At 38.1% G+C, this 17,674-nt stretch overlaps 1 protein-coding gene across 1 annotated transcript in view; it reads right to left on the bottom strand.

The window, feature by feature from the left end:
- The window catches only part of KIN (Kin17 DNA and RNA binding protein), a 30,769-nt gene extending 13,116 nt beyond the window's left edge, over nt 1-17,653 (bottom strand). The window contains exons 1-8 of the mRNA XM_036761869.1: nt 17,437-17,653; nt 13,956-14,050; nt 8,842-8,885; nt 8,631-8,753; nt 6,469-6,650; nt 3,937-3,985; nt 3,678-3,732; nt 81-210 (exon numbers count right to left, since the gene is read on the bottom strand). Coding sequence (XP_036617764.1) covers nt 81-210; nt 3,678-3,732; nt 3,937-3,985; nt 6,469-6,650; nt 8,631-8,753; nt 8,842-8,885; nt 13,956-14,050; nt 17,437-17,550 — 792 coding nt within the window. The 5' untranslated portion in view covers nt 17,551-17,653. The remainder of the gene's footprint in view (nt 1-80; nt 211-3,677; nt 3,733-3,936; nt 3,986-6,468; nt 6,651-8,630; nt 8,754-8,841; nt 8,886-13,955; nt 14,051-17,436) is intronic.
- Between the last annotated feature and the right edge of the window lie 21 nt (nt 17,654-17,674).

Genomic DNA, 17,674 nt, shown 5'->3' with positions numbered 1-17,674 from the left:
TTCATTAGCTTTGAAATATATAATTAATCACCCCTTTAAGAATCAATTAATATTTTATGAGATACCCTCTATAACTATACCTCCATTATTTCATCAAGTGCAGATTTCTTTTTCTTCTTTTCTTTTGACTGAGATGAACTGTGGGATGATTCTTTCCGTTTCACTGATGCTGCAGTCCCCACCATGTTCAATGCACTAGGACCTAGAGAACTGATGGAAACAAAGACCAGGTCAGTCAACTGTGAGCTCCTTGAGATCAGGGACTGTCTTTTACCTTTCTTCCCAGCACTTAGCACAATGTCTAACACATAACAGTTGCCTGATAAATGCTTGCTGACTGACCTAGCAAATGCCATTTGCAAATAAATTGTTTTACAATAAAGATCAACAAGAGAATCATTATATTTGATAGCACCTCTGATTTGTAAGAATTAAAATCAATCAAAAGAACACAGAAGGTACCAAGGTTTAGAAGATAACAAATTTAGACAGGAGCTCACAAGGTTCTAGTCACCATAGAGGCACTGACCAGCCATGTAAACTTTCACAGAATCTCAGAAATTGAAAATAAAAACACAGAGGCCATCTAGTCCAACGCATACCTAATTAAGAATCCAAGTAGTCATTCAGCCTTTCCTTGAAGAATTGAAGAGTAAGAGGCAGTGGGTTCCCCTTCATGAGGCAGTTCATTCCACTTTTGGGTAGCTTTAATTGTTAGGAAATTCTTCCATAGTTCCAGTCAAAATCTGACTCTCTGCAACTTCCACCTAATGATCCTAGTTATGCATTTTGGGGTCCAAGGAGAACAAGTCTGATCCCTCATCCACACAACAGCCTTTCAGATTCTGGAAGACAGCTATCATGTCCCCAGTAAATCTTTTTTCCAGTTTAAACATCTCTAATTCCTGCCAGAGATCCTCTTATGGTATGATCTTGAGGTTTTTCACTACCTTGGTTGCCCTCCTTTGGATACTCTCCAGCTTATCAATGTCATTCCTAAAATGTGGCACCCAGATCTGACAAGGACAAAATAAAACAAGATTATTGTCTCCCTAGTCTTGCACACTATGCCTCTCTCAAATGTAAGAGTTTTATATCTCATGGTAACCTTCAGATTACCATCTCATACTGCTGACTCATGTAATGTTTACAGTTCTATTATTAAAGTGCCAAGATCTTTTCCAGAAGAATTACTATCTAGACATTCCACCTTCATCTTATACTTATGAAGATGATTTCTTAAATTCAAATGTAAAATTTTACATTTATCCCCATTAAATTTCATTCATTAGATTCTGCCCCAGGTGTCGAATAGGCGGCCACAACACTCAGAACTGCACCAGATTAAAATATTGGGAAACATTTAACAAAATAAATTAAAAATACAATAGAAAATATATAGGGTTAATATCTAGTTTTCTGAGTCAATATGTGGCCTGCAGGAATCCTTATATATAGTTTAGCAGCCCCATTTCTGTTTAGGTTTGACACCAATGCTATAGACAACTGAGCTCTTTTTAGACCCCAGAAAGATCTAGATCTGTCACCCAGCCTTAGGCTAGCTCTCCAAACTTTGTGTCATCTAGAAATTTGAGAAGTATACTATTTATAGCCATCCAAGTCTTTGATAAAAATGTTAAGTATCACACGGCCAAGAATATAACTCCTTACTAGGGTCCTCCTTCCAAATTTATATCAAATCATTAATAGATTCCTGGCTAAGATGGCTGCTTGAGGAGAAAAAGGCAGTGCAGCTCCCTCACACAGTCAAAAAAAAACCCAAAACAAATATAAAAAAACCCACAAAATAGTACCAAACCAAATAATAATCGAGAAATCAAATGAGAAACTATAATTTTTCATTTTATCCTCCCTAGAATGGCATTAAAAAAAAAAAAACAGCCAGAGGCCTCTCAGTGACCAAAGTCAAGCTAAAGACACGGGTAGACTAGAAGGCTATGTTTCTGGAGGCAGCAAAAGTGAAGGGTTACCATAAATCTCAGAGTGGTCAGAAACCCACGACATAAACTAAAAGCAACCTGAAACAGCAGTGATCAGTATGCATGCATCAGCATCTAGGACATCCTAAGCCCAAGAACTCCATGGTCCGTAGTACTCTGCCCTGAGACACCATACAGGACCCTGAACATTGAGCATACTGAACCTCACAGACCCATGGAAGGTCTAAAATCTATCAGCATTCTAACTGTAGATAACTCTCCTGGAGACAGAAATCAGCACAAAAATCCAGGTAACTCAGGTCAAGAACAAGGGGAAGACTACCCTACCAAAAAGTATAGTTGAGGGCAGTACCTGGCCCTGGCTCAAAGGCCCAGTTCAGGAACTAAAGCTGAAGAAATGTGTAAATCAAAGAACACACAGACCAGGATAAAGATCTCATCATAGATCTAGAGAGATGCCCCAAAATCCAACTCAGAATAATGATATCATAGCAATGTCAAGCAAAGACCCAAAAAGAAAAAAATGGATTTTCCACAAGGACTATATGAATACCAGAAGAAATGAAGCAAGAGATTAAAAAAAAAAGTGAAATAAAAACTATTCAGGAAAGAACTGGAAAGAGAATAAGTAACAAGAGAGAAAGTGGTAAACTTTACCCAAGTAACAGATTCCCTGAAAAGTAAAATAGACCAAAGAGAAATCAATGACTCCATGAGTCAGCAAAAAATATAAGAACAAAATCAAAACACTGGAAAATATAGGATATATGATATCAAAAACCACCACCCTGGAAAAGAGTTCAAGAAGAGATTAATTTAAAAATCATCGGGCTCCCTGCAAACCATGATATGAGAAAGAAATAAAAGTGCTGAACACTCACAACAAATCACAAATGAAATTGCCCAAGAGAACAATAGGGGCAAAAATAACGATTACCCCTATTCTCGAGGAATTACATTTTCGTGGGTGATTCAACACATAAAGAGACAAATTTTAAATACTTATTTCAAGAGATGGAGGGCACAAACAACTAGGGATATCCTATCTTGCAGGGAATAGGACCAAAGCTCAGGCTTTAAAGAAGCTAAGGATTCTAAAAATCTAACAAAAACTAATGAGTAGGATCTAAACCAAATACAGACACGTAAAATTTCAATGAAAATTGTGAACATTATCCTTTATAATGGAATTATATTTACCTGTGTTAATGATACTAATTTATATGACAGGGCATTGAAATGAGAAAACTGCATAGCCTTCATGATTTAACAATATTAATCATTAAAACTTAATTAGACAGACCATACCCCTAGAAGTTAAAAAAAAAGGTATAACAAAGTATCAAAACATCTTTTTCTGAAAACATAACATCTTATATAAGTAAGTGCCAAATAAGCCATAATCAGACTTACAGAGCCAGAAAAGACCATAGAGGTCATCTAATTCAACTCCCCAATTTTAAAGACGAAAAAATTTAAGTCCCTGCTATAAAAGGAGAAAAAAACATGCTAAGCCAAATCAGAGTTAAGATGATTCACAAAATATATTTCCACTTAACAGAGCTGCTGTAAGGGTCAAATGAGATAATGTAGATAAAGAGCTTTTTCAATTATCAACTACAACATAAATTATTAAAGAATAAGAACTTTCTCCCCTATACATATTTCACAAAAATTTTCCATATTCCTAATTAAGTAACTGTAAATGTTACTAACCTTGATTTTGAAGAAGCTCCTGAAGTACTTGCGCCTTTATTCAAATTGAATGCAACTAGGGACACCCCACCCCCAAAAAAGAAAAATGGAAATCAAAATATGCTTCAGGAAGGTGACAACATAAGTTTTTTTTTTTAGTAAATTTTAAACAAATCAAGAAATTAAACATTCAGGTAGAAATTTTAAAAATTAAGAACTAAAATGCTTTTTCATTCTACAGGAATTCAAAGCATCTATGTTAAAAAAAAATACCCCTTACCTTTCTCTTCATCATTTTCCCTGCTTAATTCAGTGAAAACTGGACATTCCTGGAAAGAAAAGTTAAGAATTCCAAGATTTTAGGTTCATCATTTGATTTATTCAGAATATGAAACTGCCTGAAATTAGCTCTTTATTTTAATATCAGAGGAGGTGTGGCATAGTAGAGATGACCTATGTTAAGGGGTCCCTTCTCTTTTTGAATTGCCATATTTTCCAGTAACACCAGACCCACAGCATGCAGGGGGTTCTAAATACATCAAGGATGAGCCCTGCCCACTCCCCTCACCCCCCAATTGATATAATTTGTTGTCTGTATCCCAAACTGGACTCCCTGTGTTCCTTGGGAATCAAGATAGGCATCAGCAGTCTTCCCAGGCTGGAAAATTCACTCCTGCAGCTGGGTCCCTTGTACATAAGCAGACCCTCCTATCTTCATAGTCTAGCAGTTCCCAAGGGAAAAGAATGCAGCTTTTGCCTCTGCCTTGCTCCTCCCCTTCAGGAGGGGTTTTGTTCTTCTTCCACCTTTCTGCACTGTTCCCCTTCCCATGCCAAACTCCTTTAGGTGGAGTTTTGTGTTTCTTCCTTTGTCCTGCTGTCATAAATATGCAAACTACTATATGGATTGTAAACTCTTTGGGTTCCACATGCCCATTTATTTCTCTTGTAATAAATCTACCTTCCATGTAAGTTTTGTGAAGTTATGATTGCCTGTTGACACCTAAGACTTAAGAAAACCCGGGTACAAGTTCTACTTCTGACACATAGGTTGTACAGTGAAAGTCACCCAATCCCTCAATGCCTCAGGCAGTTCTCTAAGACTATAAAGCTATTCAACAATTGTTGACCTACAGAGGTTGAAGGAATTTTCCTCTTCAAGTTTCCTACACATCAATGAAATCAGAGACATGAAACATACTTTAACACCATCCCAATGTAGCTAATTAAGTCTAAGACTCAACCTTAAATTAAGTTTCTAAAAAAATGAAAATTATTTTGTTAGCAATAACCTCTTTACTGTAAATGTTTTCCAACTATTATTCTATTTTCACTGAATGAACCAATACATTCTTAATAATGGCAGCTTTTCTAAACAACCTAGTCTTTTCACTAACTATAGACACCAGTCTATAGTTTAAATAATGCTTTAAGTTAAACAATAAACAATAAAACAGTCATTTAAAAAAACCTTTTCTACGTAAAAGACTGAAGCGTCAGAAGAAGTTACTCTACAATGTCTAAGAGAACTTGAGTTTTTCTTGGTCTAATGTTTTAACTAGAAATGGACATGAGCCAATGAGTCAGATTCAGCCTTTTGTTCAGTTGCATCTGGTCTTTAGGACAAATATCCAGAGAAACTATTTATGTCTATAGCTGCAAAGGAGCAACATGGCTTTAAAAACTGTCCAAAAGAGGGAAAGGAAGACAGCAAAAACTGGAAGCAACCTAAATATCCAGCAAAAGGGGGTGATTCTATAAACCATTATATTAATGCATCAGAATACTATAATGCAATGAAAAAAGATAAGCGCAAAGAATGTAAAGAAATTTAAGATAACAGAATCATAGAGCTAGTGCTAGAAGGGACCTCAGAAGCCATCTAGTCCAAATCCTGTCAGGTCACAGGAAGATCGCTTAAATACAGCAGAGATGTTTTGCCTGATCAAATGTGATAGGCATAATAACTACTACTAATAAGGTGACTGAAAGGTCTTTGCTACATAAGATAGTTTTCTCCTATGTGGGCAATGAAACAGCCCTCAAGAGAAATCCTTTTTGAGTCTGAAGATGGGAGTTCTAGAAGAAACACTATTAGCAAATGAGGGCTCAGTGTGAAAGGCAGCTCCAGAGTAGTGCTTGAGGTGGGAAGCTTGGATGAGGTTCAAGGAAGGGAGTAGAATCAGTAAGCTACTGTGGTCCCCATGAAAGGGAAAAGAAATCAAGTTCTGTGAGGTGCTTTTTTGGCAGGGGAGTGAGAGGTGAAACAGAAGGAATAGGTTGTTTCCTCACCATTGGGGGGGCGGGGGCATGTGGAGGAAAGAGGATTCTCTAGAGGCTTTATAGTATGCGGGTTAGTGGGGAAACTCACTGCTTTTAGCTATTGGCCAGTTATCAATTCAAGAGAAGCCATGGAGAAGAGGGAGAATATTATTTCTAAATGCAAAAAGCTGGAAGCAACCTAAATATTCAGCAAAAGGGGATGATTCTATAAACTGTTACATTAATGTATCAGAATACTATAATGCAATTAAAATAGATAAGCACAGAGAATATAAAGAAATATAGAGAGCGCTTTTATGAAGTAACACAAAGCTAAAAAGCGCAAATAACTAGATCCACATGGAGAAAAGTAAACAGGAACAAATGGACAAAGAAGCCTAATGGAGACCTGGAATGAGTGAAAGTTATGATATTTTAATGTATGAAAATAAATTTATTCAAATATAAGTTTACAAAGAAGTTTCCTAGCGGCATCGTCAAAAAGTAAATGGGAAGTAATCTCTCTTTTCTCTTGAGAAAAGTATTTTCTTACCTGTTCTTTTCCTTCTAAACCTCTTCTTACTTGTTCTTCAATAAATTTTGCAGTTTTTTCTTCATCATCAAGGTCCTGCTTCTTTTTTTTCTCCTGTTCTTGTTGTCGACGAATAGTTTCTGGATCTCTATCAATGTACTGAATATACCAACCTTTGGGTGTCTCATCCACTTTGCATAAACCTTAAAAAATAAATTCACAAATATATAATCAAACTTTGCATTCAAAACTAAAATATAAATGGAGATGAAAGCTGATTAGGAATTAAATTCAACAAACATTTAATAAAATGCCTAATGTAAGTATGTTAGGCAGTAGAAACACAAATACGAAAAAACACCTGCTCTTGAAGAAGATGCAGCTTAATAGGGAGGACTGCTGTATATATACTTAAGAGGTAGAACATGAAACATATATTTAATTATAATTAATATAAAAATAACAATCTTAAAAAATCCAACTAATACCTCACTGTGGCATCAAAGTAACTCTGAATTCTCTAAAAGCTAGGCCAATGAAAAACAACTTCTGGCAAGTGCAACATTCTAGTCTCTGAGCAAGAATTCTATTAGTCCCCCAAGGAGAGGTCTTCCTAACTTCAGAGAAGCCCATCCCAGAGGGTTGGCCACTGACTTATGACTTTATAGCTATAGAATCTCAAGAAATAATTGTCGACTAAACCTGGGAGAGACTGAGAGGTGTCTGATTAAAGGGAGAACCCACAGACTGAAATCATAGATCCTTGAAATACTGAAGTAATAATGACAACAGAAACTTACATTTACATAGTATTTTACCACTTACAAAGCACTTTCTTTACAACAAGCCACTCTAGGTTCAGGGCTCTGCCCACTACAACATTCTGCCGTTCTAAAGAAAGCTACAAAAGTTGTAAGACTCTTGTTTTATTGTTTCTAAGGTATGAAAAGTTGGGGGTCGGGGACACAGAGAGGACAGAGAGGCAGAGTAGGAAAAGGAAGAGAATAAGCATTTATATAGGGGCTACCACGAGCCAGGCACTATACTACGTGCTTTACAAATACTATATCATGACTGGTAAGTAAGGTTAGCCAACAGCAAAGGTCTGAGCAATCTAAGTAAACTACCTTGTTCCCCAAGTCAAAGTTAACGTTTTGTCACTCCTCAGATCACATGCTTACTGCCTTTACAGAAGCTTTGGGGCAGAGAATTCGTAAATGTAGTGGACTAGATAATGGGGGAAATGTTCTTTAAGTAGTTACTCAATTAAGTGGAAAATGGTGAGATACAGAATGAGCATTGAACCATGTTCAAAAATCCTGGGTTCTGGTCTCAGCTCCGCAATTAGCTAGCTATGTGTCACTAGAAAAATAATTTATTTCAACTCCCTGGGTCTCAGTTTCTAGATCAGTACAATAAAAATTTGGATGCTGTTTCTTAGTTCTCATCCAGCTCTAATACTCTATGAGTTCATGACTGAAAAAACATGAGACTTCTCCCTTTCAATCTTGCCCCAACTGATGAATAAATGAAGTATTTATGAAGCCCTCAGTACAAAGCACCATGCTAAGCACTGGAGATACAAATACAAAAGTAAGACAGTTGCTGCTCTCAAGGAAGTCACATTGTAATCCAGGGGTCGGGAACCTGCGGCCTCCAGGCCACATGTGGCCCTCTAGGTCCTCAAGTACAGCCCTTTGACTGAATCCAAACTTCACAGAACAAATCCCCTTTAAAAGGACTTGTTCTGTAAACCTGGACTCAGTCAAAAGGCCATACCTGAGGACCTAGAAAGCAACATGGACCTCGGAGGCTGCAGGTTCCCCACCCCAGTATCTAATCCTTCAAAGATAAAAGTAAAAAGGAGAAAGCAAATACAAAACCCACCTAGGTGAGATAAGACTGAAGAAGCTTGAACAAGAAGAATGAGAAGAATTAGACGTAAAGGTGGTAACAAATCCTAAGAGGGGGTGGTTTAAAGGAAAAAAAAATGCCCTTTCAAGAGCATTCAACAGAAAGTCCTGCTACATTACAGTCCAACTTTCTCCTTGAAAATTTGCCTCAATTGTTTTGTTGCCTGATTCACCTATTAATTTCACAAATATGCCAGTAAATTATAACAGCTGTCCTTTTTAAAAAAGACATATAACAATTATACTTCTAACTCTTTAAAAAAAAGTTACCTTCTCTGCCTAACCACTTGGTAAAATCAGTTAGCGTTTCCCACTGGGTAGCATTCATATGGATATGCTCTCGATGACTGATATACTCGTTATATACAATGTTGTTGTGGACTCTCTTTGTGCCTAAAAACAAAGAACACAGAGCAGTTAAACGTGGAGAAGATTATGAAATTAAAATTAGAAAGTAACTTGAATAACATAAGTTGCCTACCAAATCGTCTTCTGAGCAGTTCTAAAAAGTCATTTCGGAACTCCCTTGGGGAAAAATAAAGAAAAATATTTAGGTAAATTTGGCAAGATTCATATGCATACCACATCATAATATCTTCCTGAAATTGAGAAGAAAAATATTAAATAAATCCCACTAAATATCTGAATACAACTATAAAATATGCTATGTGAAAGATGTTAATAATTACTGTAATAGTGGTCCAATCATAGAATTTAGGTGGGGAAAAGATCCTAAGAGATTGCAATCTTTAGGCAAGACCACATAAACTATTTAAGGTGAAGTGACAAATTAATATAGATTTGTACCTGTATCAAAAGGTTATAATGCAACCTGGTAGTTGGGTGGGGGGAAAAAAGCCTAGTGAGAAGAAAAAAAACTCAATAAAATGTAGAAATTGGTCAATCTCATCTTTGGGGTCTCCCTATATCAAAACTCTATCCTTCTCAGACAATGAATAAATCTCAGTTCTGACAGTATCTTTAATTCCACAATTAAAAGTTACCTTTTAAAGGTAATATTTTAAAAGTGTACAGAGCTGCTGCCCAGAAATCAGTTGCTTCTGCTCAAAAACACATAGCGCCTAGATCTCTTTTTACTGTCGGTTTTAGAGTAAACTCTTATATAACAATAGTATGAATTTCACACTTCGTATTTCAGGAACAGGAATAAGAAATGAGAAAGACTAGAGGTTTTAAGACTATACAGAAGGATAATGTCTATATTCTGTGGATATTTTAAGAGGGTTAGTAATGGCAGAAATCTGAGAGTTGGAAGAGATCTTAGTGGCCATCTAGTCCTAACTTCACACAAAGGAATTCTCACTATAACATACACAACAAATGATTTTCCAGCGAATGCCCAAGACTTCTAAGTATAAGCAAGCCACAGGGCAGCCCTGTTAGACTTTTAGACAGCTCTAAATTGTTAGGAAGTTATTTTCTGACATCAGCCTAAATTGGGTTCTTTAGTACTTCCACCCATTGCCTTCAGGTTCTTCTGCTTAAACAAAACCAGTCTAATCCCTACTCCATAGTCTTTCACATATTTAAAGATAGCTATTTTCTCTCCTCTCTAAGGCTAGCTCCCTTCCAAATCTTCCCTTCTCCACACTAAACACACCCAATTCCTTTATCTGACCCACATATGAATGGACTCAAAGTCCTTGTCCTCCTATGAACATTCTCCAGCTTATCAATATCCTTCCTAAATAGCAGTGCCCAGAATGGAACACAAAACTGCAGACAAGAACTGACAAGGGCAGAGTATATCACTTCACTGTTCCTGGAAGATATGTCTCTCAGTATACTAAATTAAGCTTAGCTGGTTGCTGCATCACATTGCTATCTCATATAGTTTGCAGTCTCTAAAACCCCCAGATCTTTTTTCAGAATAACTGCTACCTAACCACATATCCTCCATCTTATATTTGTGAAGTTGAAATTTTGTTACCACGTGCAACACTTTTTGTTTATCCCTAGTGTCTTTTATCTTAATAGATTCAGTTCAATGATCTAGCCTGTCAATCCATTAATAAACATCAATTAAGCACCTACTATGTGCTAGACACCTTGATACAAAAAGAGGCAAGAGGCTGTCCCTCAAGGATTCCTGAACTCCTTCTCAAGGAGTTCATAGTCTGATGGGAGAGACAAAATACATACAAATATAAATAAAGCAAGCTATATCAGCATAAATAAGAAACAATTAAGAGGGAAGGCACCAGAAGAAAAAGGGGTTGTGAAAGACTTCCTGTAGAATTTTAGCTGGGGCTTAAAGGAAACTAGGGAAGTCAGTAGGCAGAGGTGAGGAAGGAGAGCATTCCAGGAATGGGGGACAGCCAGAGAGAATGCCCAGAGCCAAGAAATTGACTGTCTTGTTCCTAGCTCTTCCAGTCAGGACACAAGTGTCACTTGTTACATGTTAAGGAGTAAGGTATAAAAAGACTAGAAAGGTCTTGTTTGTGGAATAATCAGGAGGCCAGTGTCACTGAATCAAAGAGTATGTGTCAGGCAATAAAGTGTAAGACTGGAAAGGCAGAAGGGGGCTAGATAATGAAGGGCTTTGCATGCCAAAAAGATCATTTTGTATTTGTTTCTGGAGGCCGTAGGAACTCACTGTGGTTTATTGAGTAGTGGGATGACATGGTTAGCCTAAGCTTTAGAAAAATCACTTTAGTGACTGGAAGATGGACTGGAGTGGGGAAAGACCTGAGGCAGGCAGATGCACCAACAGGCTATTGCAATAGCCCAGGTGTGAGGTGATGAGGGCCTGCACTAGAATGGTGACAGTGTCAGAGGAGAGAAGGGAACATATTCAAGAAAAGATGCAAAGGTAAAATCAATAAGCCTTGGCAAGACTGGACGTGGTGGGGCAGGGAAGGGTGAGGTAGTGAGGAATCCAGAATGATACCTAGGTTGTGAGTCTGAGGGACTGGAAGGATGTAGTCCTCTATTGTAAGAGGGAAGGTAGGAGTGGGGGAGGTTTTCAGGGAAAAAAATAATGAGTTCTGTTTTGGACATTTTTAGTTTAAAATGTGTACTGGACATCTAGTTCGACATATCTGAAAGGCAACTGGAAATGCAAGACTGGAGGTCTGCAGAGAGACTGGGGCAGGACAGTTACATTTGAGGATTACCAGCATAAAGATGGTAATTAAATCCATGGGAGTTGATGAGATCCAATGAAGTAGCAGAGGGAGAAGAGAAGAAGGCCCAAGACAGAACCCTGAGGGATACCCAAGGTTAGGAAGTGTGATCGGAATGAGCATCTAGCAGAGGACACTGAGAAAAGGCAGTCAGACAGGGATGACGAAACTCAGGAGAGAGTGGCACCCAGAAAACCTTGAGAGAAAAGAGGATCAAGAGAGTCAAAGAACCTTTTAGATCCTGACTGCCATCTACTATTAGTTAATCCTCCCTTTGTGTCATTTGCAATTTTGATGAGTATTTCATCTTTATTATCAAATCATTAATAAAAATGTTAAATAGCACAGTACTTAACAAAGATCCAGGAGGTATTCCACAGGAGTTCTCAAGCCACCCTGGCACTGAACCATTAACAACTGCTCTTATAAATATGTCCATCCTACCAGTTCTGAATCCATTTGACTGTATTATGGTCTAGTCCACATCCCTGTATCTCATCTCCACAAAAATAGCATATAATACGGATCAATGTGATGACCAACCATGATTTTAGAAATCAATGAGAAATAAGGTGTAATATGCTACCATGGATTTAAGATGTAGAATAAGACGTACATTTTCAGAAGTGGCTAATGTGGAAATTTCTTTTGCTTGACTGTGAAAATTTGTAACAAGTATTGTGCTTTGTTTTTTTTTCTTTCAGTTTTTTTAGGCTATCCCCCATCCCTGGAAGATTCTAGGTCCTCAACTCCTTCCCTAGTTTCCTTTAAGTTCAACTGAAATCCAATCTTCTAAAGAAGCCTTTCCCAACCCCTCTTAATTCTAGTGTCTTCCCTCTGTTAATTATTTACTGTGTTGTATCCTGCATATAATTTGTTTCTGTGTGTATGTATATATTTTGTTTTAATTTGCTGTCATTATCTCTCCCAATAGATTGTGAGCTCCTTGAGGGCAAGCTCTTTTACCTTTCTTTGTATCTCAGCACTTAGCAAACTGCTTGAAACATCATAGGGGCTTGATAAATGTTTATTAACTGATTGAGTTTTGTGAGGTTGTCAGGTAGGGACTGGGTAAAAGGTAAGAAAGGAAGGGAGAGAGAGAAGGAACAAAGGAGGGAGAGAAGGAAGGAGGAAAGGAAGGAGGAAGAAAGGAAAGAAATAAGGAAGGAGGGAGTGAACCTCCTGGGTCCATTCATCCATCCAATTAAATAACCTTGTCAAAAAAGGAAATAAGGTTACTCTGACATAACCTATTCTTATGAAGGAAGAACTAAACATAGAAAGGACTATTTGGCAAGGACCAAGTAATATCATGAGAATTTATGATACACAGTTGAAGTAAGTTCAGCCTGATTTCTTTAAATAAGCTATATAAGACAAATAAAAAGAACAGACACAGAATTTCGTGCTGCCGAAACAAAAATACAACTATTTACATAACTTTGGACAAGTCACTTACCCTCAGTATCCTCATCTGTAAAATGAGTGTTCCGTTATAAATGATTGCTAAGGTCCCTTTCAGCTCTTAAATCCTGTAATATAGGGTATCTCTAAAGTATTGGTGCAGCTCTAAGTTTGAATAGCTGCTTGTGGAAACAATCTGCCCTACTAAAACATGACCCACTAAAAGAACTCTCTATTTTTCAAAAGTAAATCATTAGTTACAATGTTCAACTAACTGGAAACAAAGTAGATGCCCATCAATGGGGGGAAATGGCTAAACAAGTGGTGGTGCAGGAATGCAGTGAAATGTTCCAGTGCTGTAAGGAATGACAAATGTCACAAATACACAGAATCATGGAAATATCTACATACAAAGATATACATAATGATAACAAAGTAAATACAAAGTACAATTACAATCACCAAAATAAAAAATGTGAAAATTGTAACAAGCATGGCTCAAAAAAAGGTATGAGAAGTCATTTCCAGCCCACCCTTTCACGAAGGTTCACAAGTATTACACACGGCAATATTTTCAGATTTTTTTGATGGATTGATCAATTATGCTGATTTTTTTAAAAATGTTTTAAGATGAATCTTAAGAAATACTATTTGTTATATGAAATGGCTCTCTGGGAAATGGAGGAATGCTAGGGGAAACTTTGGTAATGTTTAAAAAAAGGACATCAATAAAAACTGATTTTTTTAAAAGTTCAATTGAATGTTGTTGAGTCATGCCCGACTCTTCGTGCCCCCTTTGGGGTATTCTTGGCAGAAATTTGGGGTTTTCTTGCCATGTCCTTCTCCAGCTCATTTTACAAATGAGGAAACTAAGACAAACAGGGTTAACTGACTTGCCCAGGATGACCCAGCTAATAAGTGTCTGAGGCTGCATTTGACCTCAGGTCTTTCTGACTCTAGGCACAGCTCTCCACTCACTGTGCCACTTAGCTGCCCAACTGAATAATGTCTCTTAACTATGGATACTCAGTATTGAGATACTCACTCTGAAAAATAATCCATAAATTGCTGAGGATCTTCTGAAGCCAGAAGGAGTTGTCTCTGATGAGACTCTGACATGCAATGGCACTTAAAACCATTCTACAAAACAGAAAAAATGATGGTTAAATTTTTCTTAATTTTCATAATTCATCAAACTGGGTTCTAATATCTGATCCACATTCCTACCTGATTCAGAATAAAAGGTCTCTCTTTTCCAAGGCTAATGCCTATACATATTCAAATCCTGGCTTTATTCCCTCTCCTTTTCATATCACTATATTTCCATCTCCATACTGGGAAAGATGGAGGGCAAAAAATATTTTCCCTAGACACTTCCACATGGTTGAAGTATTATCTATTTCTTGCATTCCCTTCTTCAGGGAGGTGTTTTTTATATATCTCTACTCCTTTACACCTAAAGGCTAGCCCAATTCTCTAGCTTCCTCTAAATTTGTTCTTGTTGAACAATTTCTGCTGTGGCCTATGTTACTTTTCAGGAAAATGGTCATTTCTAAGCACCTGTGGCAAAGTGATATTACCCATGCCCATGACTTCATCGCCTGTATGCAGCTGATACCAAAATGTATAACTCCAGCCTTACCTGTCAATACACATAAATCCTACCTGCTGGGAAGCTATATTTGGTTATTCTGTTACTACCTCAAATTCAGTGTGTTGAAAATTGTCCCAAACTTGCTTCTCTCCATAATTTTTCATTTCAACTAAAAATATTAAGCTCCTACTATGCATAGAATATGTTGGGAGGTAGAGATAAAAAGATCAAAACAGAAAAACAGTCTCTGCCCTCAAGGAATTTACATTCTTCTATAGAGTTCAATATGTACAAAAATACAAAGTAAGATGACGAGAATACAAAAAACTAGGTGGACCAGAGCTGAGCCTTGACTGAGGTAATGATTCTGAGTAACAGTTGAGCAGGTTAAAAAAAAAAGAGTTGAGAAGGTAGAGGGAAATGAAGACCTCAGTCTTCTCTTATAAGAGAGGAAGGGGTACCTAGTCTATGGCTCCCTACTGCAAACAGCATCACACAGGTAAAAGGAACCTAAGTGGACATCTTGTCCAACTCTAACTCAAAAAGAATCCCTTCTAGAACACAGCCAACAAGTGATTATTGAACCTCTGAAAATCTTCAATGTACCTCCCCAGGCTATCTGTCCCATTCTAGACATTTCTATGATATGGTCTCCAGTCCTCTCATCATGTGGGTAAGCACCCTATATTCCAGCTTATCAATGTCTATCCTAAAATACTGGACCCAGAACCCAATACAGGGTGGGATGTGGAATGGAACAAGCATGTATTAAGCACCTACTATGTATCAAGAACTATACTAAGTGGTTTACAAATATTACCTCATTTGATCCTCACAACAATCCTGGGAGGTAGGTTTATTATGCTTTATTAGCTTCATTTTGCAATTGAAGAAACTAAGACTGGAGACATGTCTATCACTCACACACACACACACACACACCCCTCTCCCATTAAAATGTCTGTTGAGGGATGGGACTCTTTTTTGCTTACTTTGTATTCCCAATACACAGTGCCTAATACAAAGTAGGTATTTAATAAATGCTTGACTGACTAACCAAGTCAGAGTAGAATGGGGCCTTCAATCTGGATATTATGCTTCTTTTAAACAGTCTAAAATAGTACTATTTTTTTTTTGTTTGACTTCCAGGTAGTACTGATGACTTACACTGAGCTTTCCTTTCACTAAAATCCTCAATCCTTTTTCAAAAGAAGCATTATCTAGGCTCATCTCCTCAACTTACACTTGTGCAGCTTATTCGTGGTGAGGCCTTGCATTGTAAGATTTAGAGTGGAAAGAGAGACCTCAGAGTTCATCTAGTTCAACTCCTTCGTTTTACAGATGAGGAAATTGAGTCTAAGTTTAAAAAAAACCTACTCAATATCACAGAGATATCAATATCACAGTAGAACTAGTATTCAAAACCTACCCCTCCCATCTCAATGGTTGTTCCACCACCATGCTTCCTCTTGGGTCTTGCCCTGAAATCTCAACTTCTTTCAAAATACTGAAAATTTCATAAGAACAATATTCCCCAACTGGTGAAGGGGGAAGGAAGGAAGGAAGGAAGGAAGGAAGGAAGGAAGGAAGGAAGGAAGGAAGGAAGGAAGGAAGGAAAAGGGAAAGGGGGGAGGGGGGGAAAATGTAGACTACATGATCTCTAAAGGTCTTTCAGCTATAAAACTTGTTAAGTCTAAAAATTTGAGACTCTGTGCAGAGGATTGTGTACTATTTATATAGTATAGGCATATATAGAAGAGTTAGAAGATTATTTTACTTTTTGCCCTCTTAGACTATTTCAGACCTCTGGCGGAGAAAACAATAAAAAACTATCAGCCAATTAGTTGAAAAACCCGAGCTGAGATTTGAACCAAGCTTCTATTACTCCAAATGCAGCAATCTTTCCCCTGTAACACTGTAATATCTTATACAGAATACTGTTTGGTTTCTTGATTGAGGTAGAGCTAGAAGAAAAGATTTAGTCTATAACCATGATCCCAGAAGCCAATGATGAAGCATGCTAGCCACCTCCTGACAGAGAGAGGATGGACTCAAATTGCAGAATAAGACACAAATTTTCTGACACAGCCAATATGAGAATTTATTTGGCTTTACTATGCATTTCTGTTTTTCTTTCTTCTCAATTTGGTAGAGAAGAGAGCAGGGAACAGAGTTGCCAAAAAGAAAAAGGATGGTTATTAAAACAGCGAACACAGACGAGCAGAACAGTTTTTATGTGTTGAATTCATTATGTAATTAAAAAGAAAATAAGGGTCTCAATAGTAAAGATTCGCAGTTTCGTGTACAACCCTCTCTGTGCCGCTCTGTATATATAGCAGTGCTCAGTTTAGTAGATGTTTGTGGAGTTCAGAATAAAAAAGAATTGGGGGGGGGGGGAGGCGGAAAGGATAGTCTTTAATCTGAAATCGTTTCCATCTCTCCACTCCAGGCTTTTTCTCCTGCTGTCCCCCAAGCCTGGAATGTCTCCTCTGCTCAGACTATTGACCTCCCTAGTTTCAAGTCTCAACTAAAATCCCACCTTCTCCAGAAAGTCTTCCTCAGTCCCTCTTAATTCCGGCGCTTCAATTATTTCCTATTTATTCTATATATAACTTGCTTTGTATTTGCTTGCATGTTGTCTTCCCCGTTAGACTGTGAGCTCCTTGAGGGCAGGGGCTGTCTTTCGCCCCTTTTTTTGTATGCCCAGCGCTTAGCCCGGTGGCTGGCACATAGCAAACGCTTAACAAATATTTCTAGATTGACTGAAGCGTTCAAGTGCTCCCCAAACGAGTCTCACACGCGCACCATTCGTTTTGCGGTCTCTCTGAACCAGGACCCGCAGCGCCGGGACTCGGACTCCAGGCCCCTCCAGGTGCGAGGATCGCGCAGCACACACATCAGAAAGGCAGCCCGGTCTGGGCTACACACTCACCTCATCCCGGCACTGCTTCTGGCACATCTGGCAATACCATCGCAGCTTCTGGAGCCCCTTGGATTTGATCCTGTTAGCGATGGCCTTGGGGGTGAGGAAATCGGATTTCCCCATGGTAAGAAGCAAGAGCGACCACTGAAGACCCTCTTCTGTTCTCTAAACCCACCGCTATAGAAACCGGAAGTAGTGCCAACCGGAAGCAGAGCAGGGGGCGGGGAGCGAAGGAGTGACAGAGAAA

Source organism: Trichosurus vulpecula, chromosome 5, assembly GCF_011100635.1.
Source record: "Trichosurus vulpecula isolate mTriVul1 chromosome 5, mTriVul1.pri, whole genome shotgun sequence".
Taxonomy (NCBI): Eukaryota; Metazoa; Chordata; class Mammalia; order Diprotodontia; family Phalangeridae; genus Trichosurus; species Trichosurus vulpecula.
The sequence above is the reverse complement of the archived record's forward strand: the minus strand, read 5'-3'. Positions and strand labels throughout refer to the sequence as shown.